This window comes from Engystomops pustulosus, chromosome 1 (assembly GCF_040894005.1).
Source record: "Engystomops pustulosus chromosome 1, aEngPut4.maternal, whole genome shotgun sequence".
Taxonomy (NCBI): Eukaryota; Metazoa; Chordata; class Amphibia; order Anura; family Leptodactylidae; genus Engystomops; species Engystomops pustulosus.
In genome coordinates, this window is record NC_092411.1 from 106132708 (window position 1) to 106149119 (window position 16412).

Below are 16412 nucleotides of genomic sequence, written 5' to 3' on the forward strand. Positions count from 1 at the left end.
TTTATTTGTAGCATCCACTGCAGGTTTTAACTTACAAATACTGACAGAAATACCTTATACAGGCGGTCCCCTACTTAAGGACACCCAACTTAAAGACAACCCATAGTTACAGACGGACCCCTCTGCCCACTGTGACCTCTGGTGAAGCTCTCTGGATGCTTTACTATAGTCCCAGACTGCAATGATCAGCTGTAAGATGTCTGTAATGAAGCTTTATTGATAATTCTTGGTCCAATTACACCAAAAATTTTGAAACTCCAATTGTCACTGGGGCAAAAGAAAAAAAATTGTCTAGAACTTCCATTATAAAATATACAGTTTCGACTTACATACAAATTCAACTTAAGAACAAACCTCCAGACCCTATCTTGTATGTAACCCGGGGACTGCCTGTATAGAGTTTTTATATCAATCTGTGACCAGCTGGTGGTGCTAGATCACAAAAATAAAAATGTATAATCTACTTGCCAACAGTATTACAGTGATACCTCGGTTCTCGAACATAATTCGTTCCGGGAGGTCGGTTGAGAACCAAATTGTTCGAGAACCGAAACAAAAAAACCCATAGGAAATAATGGAAACTGGATTAATTCGTTCCAAGCCCCAGAAAATGCCTATTTACTGGCCTAATTTGTATATAATATGTAGAAAAACATGAGTCTCAACAAGAAATAAGAAAGAAAAGTGTATTTATTAAAACAAAAAAAATTAAATGTACTGTACAGTACAGTAAATTGTGTTTCATTTACTGTACCTGTACCAACCTTTATGGCAGGAGGGAATGAATGTGGAGGGAGGAGGGAAGGGGGATGGTTATTGTTCTGATAGGAAGTCCTCTTCAATAACAACAGAGGGTAACTGCTCTTCGGGTGTTTCTGTTCTCGGTGTCTTTTGCTGAGGAGAATCAGAATCTTGCTCTGCAGTTGCTTGTCTAATTTCTTTACGGAAGAATTTGTCAATGGTTTGCTGTTTTTTTCGGCTTTGCAAAATTTTGCGGAAAGTGGACATAACATTGTCATTAAAAATGTTAACTGCTCTATTTGCTACCACTTTATCAGGGTGATGTTGTTCAACAAAATTGGCGATTTCTGCCCATTTAGCACACATTTCATGAATAAGGCCACTAGAAATATCCTCCACTCTCTCCTCTTCTTCAGAAGAAATGTCTTCAACCATATCCTTCTGCTGCTGTTGTTGTAGGTGCATTAGTTCCTCGGTGGTTAACTCAGCAGCGTGACCTTCCACAAGTTCGGTGATGTCATCTTGTTGAATGTCAAGGCCCATGGTCTTTCCTATGGCCACAATATCATCAACCACAGCAACATCTTCATCAACAACAGGAGCTGACTCAGGTTCTAAAGGCTCACTGTCCCTTTCGGGCCAAAGTTTTCGCCATGCAGCATACAATGTGCGATGAGTGACATTACTCCAAGCAGTGTCAATCAAGTTTACACAATTCAGGATGTTGAAGTGTTGTTTCCAAAATTCCCTCAGAGTTAACTGTGTGTCATTTGTCACTTCAAAGCACTTCCGGAAGAGGGCCTTTGTGTACAATTTCTTAAAATTGGATATGACCTGTTGGTCCATGGGTTGCAGAATAGGGGTTGTATTGGGGGGTAAGAATTTTACTTTTATGAAGCTATAGTCATCAACTAGATCTTCTTCTAAAGCTGGGGGGTGAGCAGGAGCATTGTCCATCACTAATAGACATTTTAATGGCAAATTTTTTTCTGTCAGGTATTCCTTCACTCGAGGTGCAAAAACTTCACGCACCCACTCTGTAAAGAATTGTCGGGTAACCCAAGCTTTGGTGTTAGACCGCCACATCACAGCCAATTTACTCTTCATGACATTGTGCCTTTTGAATGGCCGGGGATTGTCAGAATGATAGACAAGCAAGGGTTTTACCTTGCAATCACCACTTGCATTTGCACAAAACAAAAGAGTAAGCCTATCTTTCATAGGCTTGTGCCCTGGTAGTGCTTTTTCCTCTTTGGTTATGTAGGTGTTGGCTGGCATTTTTTTCCAGAATAATCCGGTCTCATCGCAGTTGAAGACCTGCTCAGGAACAAACCCTTCTGCCTTGACATAGTCACTAAATTCTTTTATGAAGCTATTAGCAGCCTCCTGGTTTGCACTAGCTGCCTCCCCATGCCTAGTGACGCGATGTATGCCACTTCTATGTCTGAAATTCTCAAACCAACCTCTGCTGGCTTTAAACGTGAAAGCACATTCACCACTTGTACCAGGTGTTTCTGTGTTCAGGTCACTAAATATTTGGAGTGCTTTCTCACAAATAACGACCTCATTGATGCTGTCACCTGCTAACTCTTTTTCTTTAATGAAAATAAGGAGCAGCTTCTCCATTTCCTCCATTATCTGAGGCCTTTGCTTAGTTAACAGTGTAACACCTTTGGCAACACTGGCAGCCTTTATAACATCTTTATTCTTAAGGAAGGTAGAGATGGTTGATTTTGGCATGCCATACTCTGCAGACAGATCCGACACACGTGTGCCCTGTTCATATTTGCCAATGATTTCTTTCTTGAGTTCAATCGTTGTTCTCACAACTTTCCGCTTACCTTTGTCTGCATTACCACTTCTGGCTTTCTTTGGACCCATGTCTAAGGGTTAAATTCAGTGTACAGTACAGTACAGTAATTTACAGTACACACTTGCGTGACTCTCTCCACAAAGCGACTCTCTCTCTCACTAACTCACAATGATGACGCAGGCAAGGCGCTGGGCCGAATGAACGCCATTCGGCTCAACTCGGCTAATCTCGGACGTTCGGCTGTTCGAGTTCCAAATATTTGTTCGGAGTCCAAGACAAAATTTTCTCGAACTTCCTGTTCGAATACCGATTTGGTCGAAAGTCAAGGCGTTCGAGAACCGAGGTATCACTGTATTAGACAAATAGACTTGGAATCAACTAAAAATTATAGCAATATCTAACTTATTAAAGCTGAGAATGTGATATATTTACTATTGCAGTCACATGCTTTGTAAAACTTGCAAAAGAGGCAAAAGCACAATGGAGCAGATTTCACAAAAGTGTCTCAAAATTTAGCTCCAAGTTCGAGGGACTGTACTGCACCAGATTTATCACTTTGTCTGAGGCTGGATGATAAATCTGGCATAGTATAACTTTGCACCTCCTATTAGTTGGTGGAATTGGTTGTTGCAGCTTAGATCAGTCTCCTTTTAACCTGAGAATATGAAAACATATTGCATTCTCTTGGATAACTTTAATGTTTTTCTATAGGCACAACCTTTTCTTTGATGAAAGACATTAAAGGGTTTTTTTTCTAGAAAGCATACTTTTGCCTTATCACAGGGGATAGGTGTCTGCCATAGGTTTGACCACTGGGACTCCAGGACCATCATAATAACAGACAGCGTCAGACACGTTCCTTGTCCCAAAGTAGTAAATAAAGCCCTGTCCATGTGTTAAAGTGCCAGAGGATTCTCAAAATGGCTCAGACTCTAATACAATGATAGCCTGCAGAGGTGCAGCAGAAGAAAATCTAGTTTGGTTGCTACTATGACCTCTATTCCTAGGAGCCTGTATGAAACAAGGTGCACTCATACATGACTCTGAGGAAATATTTGCAGTCAAAACTCCAGTCATACTTTACCTCATAAATATGCTTACGAGAAAATGGTTGTCAAGTTGATGCCACAATTTTACTACAGACTGCAAGCAACAGTGTGTCATCTTGGAGACCTGCATCTTTAAAATGAGGTTTTCCAATAATGGTAGTCTACTAGCACAGTAGAGCTACCATACAAAGCTGCAGACAGAGTTAGTTCCCAGCCTTAGAGATAACCACTCTTTTGTTTATATTGGTAGTCACAGCAGTAGGACTGGGAAAAATGCATTCCAGTATTACAGCTGGACTTGGAGACCTATCCTCTCATGTGGTGTACAGCCTGTCCCCTTCTGTTCTTAGTCACGGCAGAAGCAGGCCTGTGGTATGACATTACAGATCTGGTAGGGCTGGGTAGTTAATGCAAAGGTCAAAAAACACAGCAGTTTGAGGATATTCCCTGAATGCTCCAAGTCCAGCTGGAATATAACTCCATTTTTCACAGTCCTGCTGCTACTGACAACACACATAAAGGTATGGTTACACAGGTCTCCAGGGCTACAACACTGTCTGCAATTAATTTTATGTTACGAGTCAACTGAACTTTCTACTTTCTTGAAGAAAGAGGGTTTTTAGCAGCTGAAATGATTATCATAAGTAATAATATAGTCTTTCTACTTCAAAAGATTACAAATATTACATATAACAAAGTTTATAAAAATGTTGTCTTATGCTGGTCACTATTATTCTTACACTATACAGTAAAACTCATTGGGGCTCATTTACTAAGGGTTTGCAGACCACATTTTCATCGGGTTTCCCGACGATTTCCGTTTTGCGTTGCATTTAACAGGGGTTTTTAGCGCACACGATTGGATTTTGGCGCATCGGCACCGGCTTTCACGCAAAACAAATCGGGGGGAGGGTCATCGGACAATCCAATGGATTCGGACAACGTGCGGGATTTAACATCGCAAATTGTGTCGCAAGCTATGCACTCACATACATCGGCAAGAAGAAGGTGAACTCCGGCAGACCTCATTGGGGAAGAGACAGATTCAGCATCTCGGGCTCACGATGTTGGTGAATCACGCCGGACTTCATCTTTGTTGGACCGTCGGGATCAGGGATCGGGACAGTACCGGTAAGTAAATGTGCCCCTTTATGTAAAGTACTACCATGTATTTCATTGCAGAACAGCACAGCAATACTTACAGATCAAATTTCTCAAATTCAGCATCTAACAAGATAAAGGCTGATTTTATTTTTTCTATGGCTTCACTTCGAAGAGACATAAAGTTACTTTCTTTCACATCCTGGGCAAAAGAAATAAATATGGCATGAAAATATAACCGAAATACTGAATAAGGCCCCTTTCACAAAGTTGTATAATTTCTACAGTCCTGTATTTCTGGGCCGTTTGAATCTGTATACATAGTTCTGGAAAAAAAATTAAGAGACCACAGAAAATTTTTCAGTTTCTCTGTTTTTTCTCTTCTCTTGGTATATTTTTGTGTAAAAATGTACATTCTTCTTTTATTATATAAACTACAAAATTGCAAGCTAAAAATGTTATTTATTTAATTGCAAGCTAAAAATATATTTGCAGCAAATGCGAAATTGTCAAAATAATAAAAACTAAGCAGTGTGGTCAGACCTCAAATAATGCAAAGAAAACAAGTTCACATTGGTTCAGAAATAACAATACTAATGTTTTAACTCAGGAAGAGTTCAGAAATGAATATTTGGTGGAATAACCATGATTTTTAATCACAGCTTTCATGCATCTTGGCATGCTTTACACCACTCTTTCACACTGCTTTTGGGTGACTTAAGCCACTCCTGGCGCAAAAATGTAAGCAGTTCGCTTTTTGATGGCTTGTGACTCTCCATCTTCCTGTTGAGTGGTCTCTTAATTTTTTCCAGAGCTGTATGTGATGTTATGTCAATGTATCTGTACCATATCCGTATAAAATACATTGAGCTGGCAAATGATGGCTGGCTGATGGATGGCTGACTATTGGCTAGCTGACCGAATGCACCTCCCACTAGTTTTGGTCTCCTTGCATAATGCACATGTAAACGGCAGAATTCAGTGCACAACCGTTTGCAGCAGGTATGCAAAACATATATATTTCCATAGGCTACTATGGGCAGAGATACAGCAGAAATAAAGACATGAATTTTTTACATTTTGCTCACGCTATGGTACGTTAAAGTGGACAATATGGCCATATAAATGGATGGCCGTATTGCCCACTAAAACTAATGCTACCCATATGAAAACGAAGTAGCATACAGCCATTTGCATAAGTTCATGTAAAAAAGGCCTAGGTATCATTAGCACTCCAAATTCAGAGAAATACCTCAAATGTCTAAATTAATAAGGAAGTAAATAAAATCTATTTCTGCAGTATTTTCTGCATTTTGTGGTGATTTGCCATTATTTCATACATGCTTCTGTGGCACATCTTCGTTATGCCTCTTCTGAGTAGGAGAAATAGTCACTTGGCTATAGTGTCAGTTGCGTAGCATTTTAAAGGTGATAGAAAATGATGACAAGTAACTTTATAGTTTATTTGGACTTACAGAAAAGACATGTGTAGAATAGGTTTTTGGAGGCTCCAGTTCACTAAGATGGTATTTCACTTTCGGGATTTTGGTTGGGGTATATCTGAAAGGCATCAAAAAGAACAAGACAAAGGCAATAGACTCAACTGACTCTGTAAAGTTGAGGCAGTTTCCTGTTGTATCAGCATGTTTTCTATTCTCTATAATAGAGACTAATGACAACACTATTAAATGGAAGGTATCACCAAATATGGCTTATTTTTTAATAAAGTGTTCATGAAATATTTTTTTATATTTTATTTTTAGGATTTTCAGTACCGTATATACTCGAGTATAAGCTAAGTTTTTCAGCACAATTCAGCACAATTTTTGTGCTGAAAATTCTCCACTCGGCTTATACTCAGGTATTTAAAAAAAAACAAAAAAACTCGGTACTCACCATTCCGACAGCCTGGGCAGCTCATCTTCTATCTTCATGTGCACGGCAGGGCTGCGCCTCTTCCTTCTTCAAGTTGGTGCCAAGTCTGCGACGGCTTTGTGCATAAGGCCCGGCCGATGCACTCTGTGATGTCAGCAGCGGCTGACATCATAGTTGTGCGCCGGCCAAGCCGAACGCACAGAGACGTCGCGGATTTGGTTCCAGCCTGAAGAAAGAAGAGGTGCTGACCGCGGACCTGCCGCGCACATGTGTCATTGGAATGGTGAGTACTGAGTATTTTTTTACAGGCAGGCTATCTACTACAGGGGGGAAGGCAGGCTTTCTACTACAGGGGGCTGGGAGGCTATCTACTACAGGGGACTGGGTGGCTATCTACTACAGGGGGCTGGCTATCTACTACAGGGGCTGGCAGGCCATATAATACAGGGGGCTAGCAGGCTATATACTACAGGGGGATGTCAGGCTATATACTACAGGGGCTGTGGCCAAAGCATTTCTCACCCTTGGCTAATACTTAGTCAATAGTCAATTGGTTTTCCAGTTTTTTGTGTTAAAATTAGGGGTATCGGCTTATACTCAGGTCGGCTTATACTCGGGTCGGTTTATACTCGGGTATATATGTAACCTGCAATTCCCTCTCTAGGCAGTAGACCTAATAATACTCTGACACTAAATCTGTAGTGGAATTGTGTGCAGCAGTTACCTCATTTACCTCAACAGAAGAAAACAACTCTATATAAAACACCTTCACTACTAACCAAAGGTGATGCACATTTATACTTTATGTACATATATCACTAAATGTTGTTACTAAAGCCTGGGCAAGAAAGTAACCACTCATAATCATGTACAGAAAATAAAAGAAAAAAATTATTATAAAAAGTGATAGATTGTGTTATCTGGTTTAAAGAATCAAATCAAAAATAGGCAACAATATAGAAATACAGAGTAATACAGTTGTACCTACCCATTACTTATGCCTTGAATCCCACATTCCAACAGAATGTCTTTCATTACTGCAAAGGATCAAAAATGTCAACATTGTAAGAAACTATGTATAGTATTCACATTTAACCTATTTCCAGCTGCCCACTGCCATATTGGTGGTAGTTGGTAAAGGTGCTGTGGTAAAGATTATTATTATTAATATGACTATTCCTGCAAACTTGTAAGAATAGGTCAGGTTTCTAGCTATCAGACACAGTCAGAAACCCCAGGGAGAGGACAGAAGTGGTTTATTAAGGCTTCTCTCTCCCTTTTCTCACTATGTAGCTATGAATTAGGGATATGACAACGGCAGTGACAGTGCTGCGGGATATAGGTGTAGCTTTGAGTGTGTGTGGACGGTACAGCGGGTATAGTTGCAATTTGTCCATATATCTTAGGGGTGCCAACGGTGTTTCTTCCACATGTAAAGAGAATATCACTATGAGTAGTTCTTAACCCATGTTACATGTAGTCTGTATCCACCTCATACAGAGATTTCTGCATCACAATACTGTGATTTCAGTCATTTCCTACATTTCCTAAGTGCCAGCTTCATTCAATCCAGGCACTGTGGATGATCTACAAGTGATATAACCTGACCTCAGCCTGTTGCATAGCAGAAGGTCAAATACATTGGGACAGATATATCAAAAATGTTGTAAGAGAGTGCAGAGTAAGACAAGACAGTCTTATGCTGCATCACATATATCCCAGTGTGTTATGCTGGATGTTAAATCTGGGATTCTCTAAGATTGTCTGGTTGTACTTTGCACCCCCTGTTAGTTGGCTTAGTTTATGCTGAAAATCTGTTCCCCAAATTCTGGCACATTAGCCATGCCTTCAGGGCCGTATCTGCCATTCTCATCTCGCCTCAGGCGGCAGATATCTGAGCCCTTAAAAGGAACCTGTCACCACATTTGCACATATACAGCCAGTGACATACTTCAATAGAGCTACATTAACTGACTAACTGACTAAAAGTTGTTTTGCTTACATCCACATAAATCACCTTATATCTTATATTACCTGGCATCAAATGGGGATGTGTCCTGCTTGGCAGTCCCCTCCCTTCTAATTCTCCCCATGTCTTATACCTCCTTGCTGGTCACAGTTCATGTTCTCTTAGAATCACATACATGGTGTACAGTTTGCTATTCTTAGAAGGCTGAAGGACCTGTGATGATGTCACTGGTCCCATGTCATGAATGTAACACAAGGCAAAAAAATTGACACAATATTTCTCATCTGTACATAGAAGTTTATATGTCTGTAACTGAATATTAGCAGTACAAGGAGGCAGTACAAGGAGGCAGAGCAGAGATTTTAAGAGACACAGGAAGTCTCCATCAGGAGATGGACCACGTGGGGGGCCCTCCACCCCCTCCACAACCACTCCACCATTCTGTTGACTGACGAACTACTACCACACTCACTGGAGTATCACAGGCTGATTTGCTGTGTAACGTATATCAAAGCACTTTATGTCTTGTACCTTTATACCTAAAAGGAAATCTTTCGGATGAGTATTTGTTTACATAGACCTGTGTAATTTCCCTATTGTTTTGCACTTTATTGGTTACTCAGTCAGGCACTAACATTTGATTCTAGGAGTGGTTTGGACATTGCTTTTTATGAGAGGGGGTGTGGTTGGTCCATACTTACCTGTATGGCTGACCATGTTTTCTATCTATGTACTTGGTACAGTTTTAATTGATTTTTACACAGTTTTCCCTGTTTGTGATATGATATGCTCAAAACGATAAAGATTTTTTCACTTTGTATCATATCTGCCTGGTGACACACTTTTCTTTTTCTTTTTGGTAATTCATGCATTCTTATTGGTGTGTCGGCATTTTGCTTAATTAATACATATTTGGGTTGTGCAAGGTCCATTCTCTAATGGTTGGAGACACAGAAATGTCAGTCAGATTAATGGGGCATGGCTCACTGGTATCTTTGACTCTTCTACTCTCTCAGACTTTCAATAATGAGTCAGAAAAGTTAATCAGAAAAACGTCTGTAATTAAGCTACAGTGCCCCACTGGCAGCTAATTTATGGTGATATGGGGAGGACTTGTAACCCTTGTTAGTCGGGGGGGGGGTCAAAATCTGGTAAAAGGTCCTCTTTAAGGAAGCGTTACACAGGTGAATCATGATTCACCTGGCTACTCCACTATAGTGAGTGCGGCAGCATCACTGGGTTCAAGCAGTGCTGCTGGGTCGGTGGCGCTGCAGCCCAACTCCAGAGCTGCATGCTATAATGGCCTGACTGCAGTCCTGCACACTATGATGGGCGGTATCACTCTTCCCTCCCACGCACTGTGCCAATTCACACTTCCTGGTACTCTAAGGGTTAACAAAAGTAGAACTGGTTAATTCAATTCCACTGAAGGTGCCTGTGGCAGGAATGCACCTTCAATGAAGCAGGGATGCAGGGAATCAGGGGCGACTTATCTTGGACCCAAGATGACAGGAGCAGCCAGTTGCACCTAATGCTAAGTGCCACACACTTCTATCACAGTGATCCATGGGGGTCCCACCATTGAGACCGCCCTTGATCAGCAAGTTAGGCCCTATCCTGTGGTTAGGGCCTAACTTGCTATGACTGGACAACCCCTTTAAGATCTCTTGAAATGAACATAACGGGAGAAGGCTCATTCTGATCTGTTTTGTGCTTCCATTGAAACACATGTGATCACTAATGAGCACCCAGTGTTTTACATGTGAACGGTGCTACCTTTCAATGGTGGATCAAAAATTTTTACTATACACAGGTTTCGGGACCCTTTGGATTATTTTTCACCAAGAGTTTTTTTTTACTACATTTAACAAAATGTTCAATCAGGGGTCTAGGGGAGTTTCTATTTCAATTAAATTTTTTTTACATTTTTTTTTAATTTATTTTTTACCACCATGAAGACTTAGTAATATTCAACATCTTATAGAAGGCAACCATTACTAAGGCTGGGGCTTAGTGCTAGCCTGAAGATGCTAGCACCAACCCCAAAATAATTACCCCGGCACCCACCGCCACCAGGGGTGTCGGAAAGAGCCGGGTGCCCACAGGAACAGACCATCTACACTGATCAGGTCAATTATTTTAATTATTGTTAGATGTTTTATAGTGGTAGTCTCTCTATAGAATGTGATAACAATGTGTTTAGTATAAGTCATAACTTTCCAATTGACCCATATGTTCTTTGCTTTAGTAGTAGTGGTCCTTTCACAGTTCTTGTGCAGTGATAAAAAGGTTTATGAGTATATAATTTAGGTATATGATTGGAGGGAAAGGGATAGAATGAAATGCCTAGCCAAGTGTTGGCACTGTTACTTACTGGGTTGTCTGTCAGATGGGTTTATGAGTTTCATTGCCATTACATCATTGAAATCTTTTTCTTCATTTCTTCCACCAAATACAAAAAGCTTTAATATTGAGGGGAAAAGACATATAAGAAAAATACTATTGTAATCAAGATATGTTCACATAAAATCATATTCTGTTGGATGTGGAAAAACCTCCTCATGTCCACAAGCTATGTGCCATGTTTGCAGCTGAGATGAAATGCTATCTATTCTCATGTAACCCCTCTACAGTGCACTGAAATTAACAATAACAACCCGCCTGGCAAAGAAATTAGTATTCAGCACAGGCAAACTATCGATGGCAGCAAAATATAGTATACGGACTTTATAACACGTGAGCCAATTGAAGAGTACTTACATGGCTTTGCAGAACAAAAGATGTGTGCTTATATCTGCATGCTGGGGGAATGCCAAAATAGAGCGGCATCTTCCATTTCATCTTTGCTAAAAAAGAGAAGTGGGTTGTTAAATATTAGGAGAAAGTGACTCTTAAAGCTAATGTACACATTTCAAAACAAACAAAACTAAGAAAAGATTATGATTGGTCGTGGCCTAATAAACAGTATATTGTCAAACAGTGTAATACTTGTTTCTTTCATGGTCCAGTATGATGGCATCATCTAGAAAATCAACTTTGAAGTGAGATATAAATTGGTTGTATAAAGTCAAGGAGGCGGATAGTTTAACACTGAAGTCAAGGTGGGGAGATCTGAACGCCTCCTCCTCTGTGATTGACATCATGCATCCGACTTCAGAAGATCTAGTTAGTGATGTCTGTGGATGCAGGACCATTAATTGCAGTCAGGGCCCAGGGCCACCTAAAATAGGAGAATCTCTTCTTTCAAATGAATCTAAAATTGTGTTTCTAGGTGTCAGGGAACCAGAGATATTTGCGTTTAAAGTGAGAATTTCGGGTGCAGCTGATGGCACTTTAACAGTTAATACCTCCACGTTATAGTATGTCCCTACGGCTAGATATTTAGCGCGCTGGGACGTGCTATAACTTCCTGCTTCTGGCACCGGCTCACGAACGGAGCTGGCACCAGAAGCAGCAGCTGTCAGCTGTATATCACGCTGACACGGTGCGCTAACACTCGCGATCAAAGCTGGCGTGTTAACCTCTTACATGCCGCAGGCAAGCATCGCTGGTTCAAGTTCAAGTATGGAAAAGTAAAACAATGTGAAAACACTAAAGTTTACACATTAGAATAAATAAAAAATAAATACATAAAAAATATAAGCCCCTAAAATGTCACTTTCCCATAAAAACACTTAATAAAGTATAAAAAACACAACCCCTCCCCACACATATTTGGTATTGCCGCGTCCATAACAATAAAACAGAATCGTTACTGGACACGCACGGTAAACGCTGGAAGAAAAAAAATGCAAAAAACATTCCGAAAAAAGATTATCTTTAATTACCGTATATTCCGGCGTATAAGACGACTTTTGAAGACAGAAAAATCTTCTGTCTTCTCTGGGGTCGTCTTATACGCCGGTAATCACGGGCCGAGCCCTCTCCATAGCCGTTAAGTCTTTGCTGCATATTGCAGCAAAGGCTTACCGGTAACACCCGCGATTGGTGCTAGCCTCAAAGAGATAGCGGCGCATGGGCGCTGCCATCTTACCTGGGATCGCCGCTCCCCGTGACGTCATCGGGGGCGGCGATCCGTCTCCATGGTAGCCTCGGGTCTTCAGAAGACCCGAGGCTATTTCGTTTTAACCCCTTCATTACAATATGCTGATAGCACATTGTAATGAATGAGGAAAATCCCCATATACTGCCATACTGTAGAATGGCAGTCTATGGTAGGATCGATCAGACAACCTAGGGTTAAAGTACCCTAGGGAGTCTGAAAAATAGTATAAATAAAAATAAAAAAAAAGTTAAAAAAAAATAATAATAAAAAAACCTAAAATTTGAAATCACCCCCCTTTCCCTAGAACTGACATAAATATAAATAAACAGTAAAAATCATAAACACATTAGGTATCGACGCGTCCGAAAATGCCCGATCTATCAAAATATGATAACGGTTTTTCAATGTGTTTAACCCCGTAACGGAAAATAGCGCCCAAAGTCGAAAATGGCACTTTTTTGCCATTTTGAAAAATATAAAAAAAGGGGTAGTCTTATACAGGCGGTCCCCTACTTAAGGACACCCGACTTACAGACAACCCATAGTTACAGACAGACCCCTATGACCTCTGGTGAAGCTCTCTGAATGCTTTACTATAGTCCCAGATTGCAATAATCAGCTATAAATTGTCTGTAATGAAGCTTTATTGATAATCCTTGGTCCCATTACAGCAAAAAATTTTTAAAATCCGATTGTCACTGGGGCCAAAATTTTTTTAGCCTGGATCGACAATTATAAAATATACAGTTTTGACTTACATACAAATTCAACTTAAGAACAAACCTCCGGACCCTATCTTGTATGTAACCCGGGGACTGCCTGTACAGCGAATATATCTTAAACTCTATATTTTAAACAGGAAAGTAGGGGGGTCGTCTTATACACCAGGTCGTCTTATACGCTGGAATATACGGTAATACCTTTCTAAAAAAAATGCTCTAAAAAGTGATAAATAAATGTTCTGCACTCTAAAATAAGCCTACTAAAAAGAACAACTCTTCTCGCAAAAAAGAAGCCCCTAACCAGATTTGTCAGCCGGAAAATAAAAAAGTTATGCATATGAAAAGTATTCAGTAAAAATGGGAAAAAAATAAAAACTCTATATCATTGAGGTATTTTCTTAATTGTGGTGACCCATGGAATAAAATAATATACTATTTTTATTGTATGGTTAACGGCCAAAAAACCCCACAAAAAAATAGATGATTTTCATTTCCTCCACCAACAAGGAGTTAATAAAATCTCACCAATTAGCTATAGATGCCCCAAAATTACAGTATTTTTCAGACTATAAGGTGCACCAGAGTCTAAGGCACACCATCAATAAATGCCTGTTCATATAGGTCTAGGTTCATATATAAGGTGCACTGGATTATAAGGCGCACCTGATTATAAGGATGAATGACCAACAGGTGGCAGACATGTGCATAGTTCAAGGCAGCTGTTGTCTATATACAGTTCATATATAAGGCGCACTGGACTATAAGATACATCTTTGATTTATGAGAAAATCAAAGGATTTTTTGTGCGCCTTATAGTCTGAAAAATACGGTACGTACCAGAAAAGTGCATCTCATGTGGCAAAACAAAAAAGCCCCTATAAATCCACATTAAAAAAAGAAAAATATTATAGCCTGTACAATTTGACAATGCAGATCTATGCCCGACCGTGTACCCATACAGCAGGTTACCACCACATATAGAGTATCGGTGTACTCGAGAGAAATTGGGTATCAAACTTTGTGGAGAGTTTTTTCATTTAATTCATTGCAAATGTTTAATTTTCCACCCAAAATGTGTGTATTGTGAAAAAATATTACAATTTGTGGACTGCACCTCCATTTTGTTTTAACCCCTATAAAACACCTAAAGGGTTAACAAACTTTTTAAAAGTGGTTTTTCATACGTTGAGGGGTGTAGTTTCCATAATGGGGTAATTTACGAGTCTCACTATTATTTAGGCCTCTCACAGTCAATTAGAAGTTGAGCTGGTCCATCTAAATACAGGTTTTGGTGATTTTACAAAAAATGTGAAAAATGATACCTAAATTCTGAGCCTCATAACATTCTAGTAAAATATGTGGAATCTTAAAAAAACATGGCAACATAAAGCAGACATTTGGGAAAGTTATGAATTTATTTGGGTGCTATGACTATCTGCATCAAAAGTAGAGAATTTAGAACATTGGAAATAAAGAATTTTTCCAATTTTTTGCCAAATTTGTTTTTTTCATAACTAAACACAAAATATATTATCCAAATTTTTAAACTAATCTCAAATCTCAAAATCCTCTGGATATCTCATAGTGTTCCAAAACTATAACCACTTAGAGTGACACAGGCCAGATTTGAAAAATGGGGCTGTGTCCTAAAGGCCAAAATAGGTCCCATAGGTGTTAATGACCAATTGGCCTCTGTACACACTGACATCTCACTACAGAATATCTGTGAATGCTGACAGGATATACTGTATCCATTTACCCTTGATGTAATATATAATCATAGAGCACAGTGTCCATTTAGGAACAATGTTCTCCTGTTACAAAGGCATAACATTTTTATTGTTTCGTATGCAGAGATGTTTTAGGGCTTGTTTTTTTGTGGGGCAAGCTGTACTATTTATTGGTATCATGTTGGGGTAAATGTTACTTTTCCATCACTATTTTATTGTGAAATTAGATTTTTATAAGTGATGGGGCAATAGGGGATCTTTATTAATTTTTTTTAATTTGGACTTCTTTTTTAAACCTTTTTTAAACTTTTTTCCCAGTGTGGGCCATGAACAAATGATAAGTTGATCAATTTAATATACAGTACTGCAATACTAATTTATTGCAGCATATTATATAGTTAGCCTATACATTCTGCATAGGCTGACAGGAGCACTGTTACATTTTGCTGAAAGCACAATCGAAAAGGCATTTCCTGCTGACAGCCCTGGGGTCCTTTATAGGACCTCAAGGCTGCCATGGAAGTGGTTGGTGCCCCCATGCCTTGCATGGAGGATGCCGACCTGCAAGGTGAGTACCTGGTACTGCTCCATAGTGGACTATAAGTCTATAGCGTCAACAGGTTTAACCGGTTCGCGACTGCCAGCCGTGTATTCACGGCGGCGGTTGGGTCGCGCTGCATGGAGAGGGCTCATGGTCTGAGCATAATGCAGCAAAGGCTTACCGGTAACACCTGCGATCGGTGCTAGCACTGATCGCGGGAGTTACCACAGCGATGACTGCCGGCAAAGCTGCTGGCAGCCTCAAAAAGATAGCGGCGCATGGGCGCCACCATCTTACCTGGGATCGCCGCTCCCGTGGCATCATCGGGGAGCGGCGATCCATCTCCATGGTAGCCTCGGGTCTTCCGAAGACCCGAGGCTATTTCGTTTTAACCCGTTCATTACATTGTGCTGATAGCACATTGTAAAGAATGAGGAGGAAAATCCCCACTGTAGTATACTGTAGTATGGCAGTATATGATAGGATCGATCAGACAACCTAGGGTTAAATTACCCTAGGGAGTCTGAAAAATAGTAAAAAGAAAAATAAAAGAAAGTTAAAAAAAATTTATAATAAAAAAACCTAGAATTTCAAATCACCCCCCTTTCCCTAGAACTGACATAAATATAAATAAACAGTATCATAAATCATAAACACATTAGGTATCGACGCGTCCGAAAATGCCTGATCTATCAAAATATGATAACGGTTTTTCAATGCTTTTAACCCCGTAACGGAAAATAGCGCCCAAAGTCGAAAATGGCACTTTTTTGCCATTTTAAAAAATATAAAAAAATCTATAAAAAGTGATCAAAAGGACGTACAG

At 39.9% G+C, this 16412-nt stretch overlaps 1 protein-coding gene across 1 annotated transcript in view; it reads right to left on the reverse strand.

Moving 5' to 3' along the window:
* Nucleotides 1-16412, reverse strand: part of LOC140080959 (uncharacterized) — a 42895-nt gene that overhangs the window by 9926 nt on the left and 16557 nt on the right. Inside the window, exons 8-12 of the mRNA XM_072126210.1 lie at nucleotides 11309-11394; nucleotides 10923-11010; nucleotides 7568-7616; nucleotides 6180-6264; nucleotides 4806-4906 (exon numbers count right to left, since the gene is read on the reverse strand). Of these exons, the coding sequence (XP_071982311.1) occupies nucleotides 4806-4906; nucleotides 6180-6264; nucleotides 7568-7616; nucleotides 10923-11010; nucleotides 11309-11394 (409 nt within the window). The remainder of the gene's footprint in view (nucleotides 1-4805; nucleotides 4907-6179; nucleotides 6265-7567; nucleotides 7617-10922; nucleotides 11011-11308; nucleotides 11395-16412) is intronic.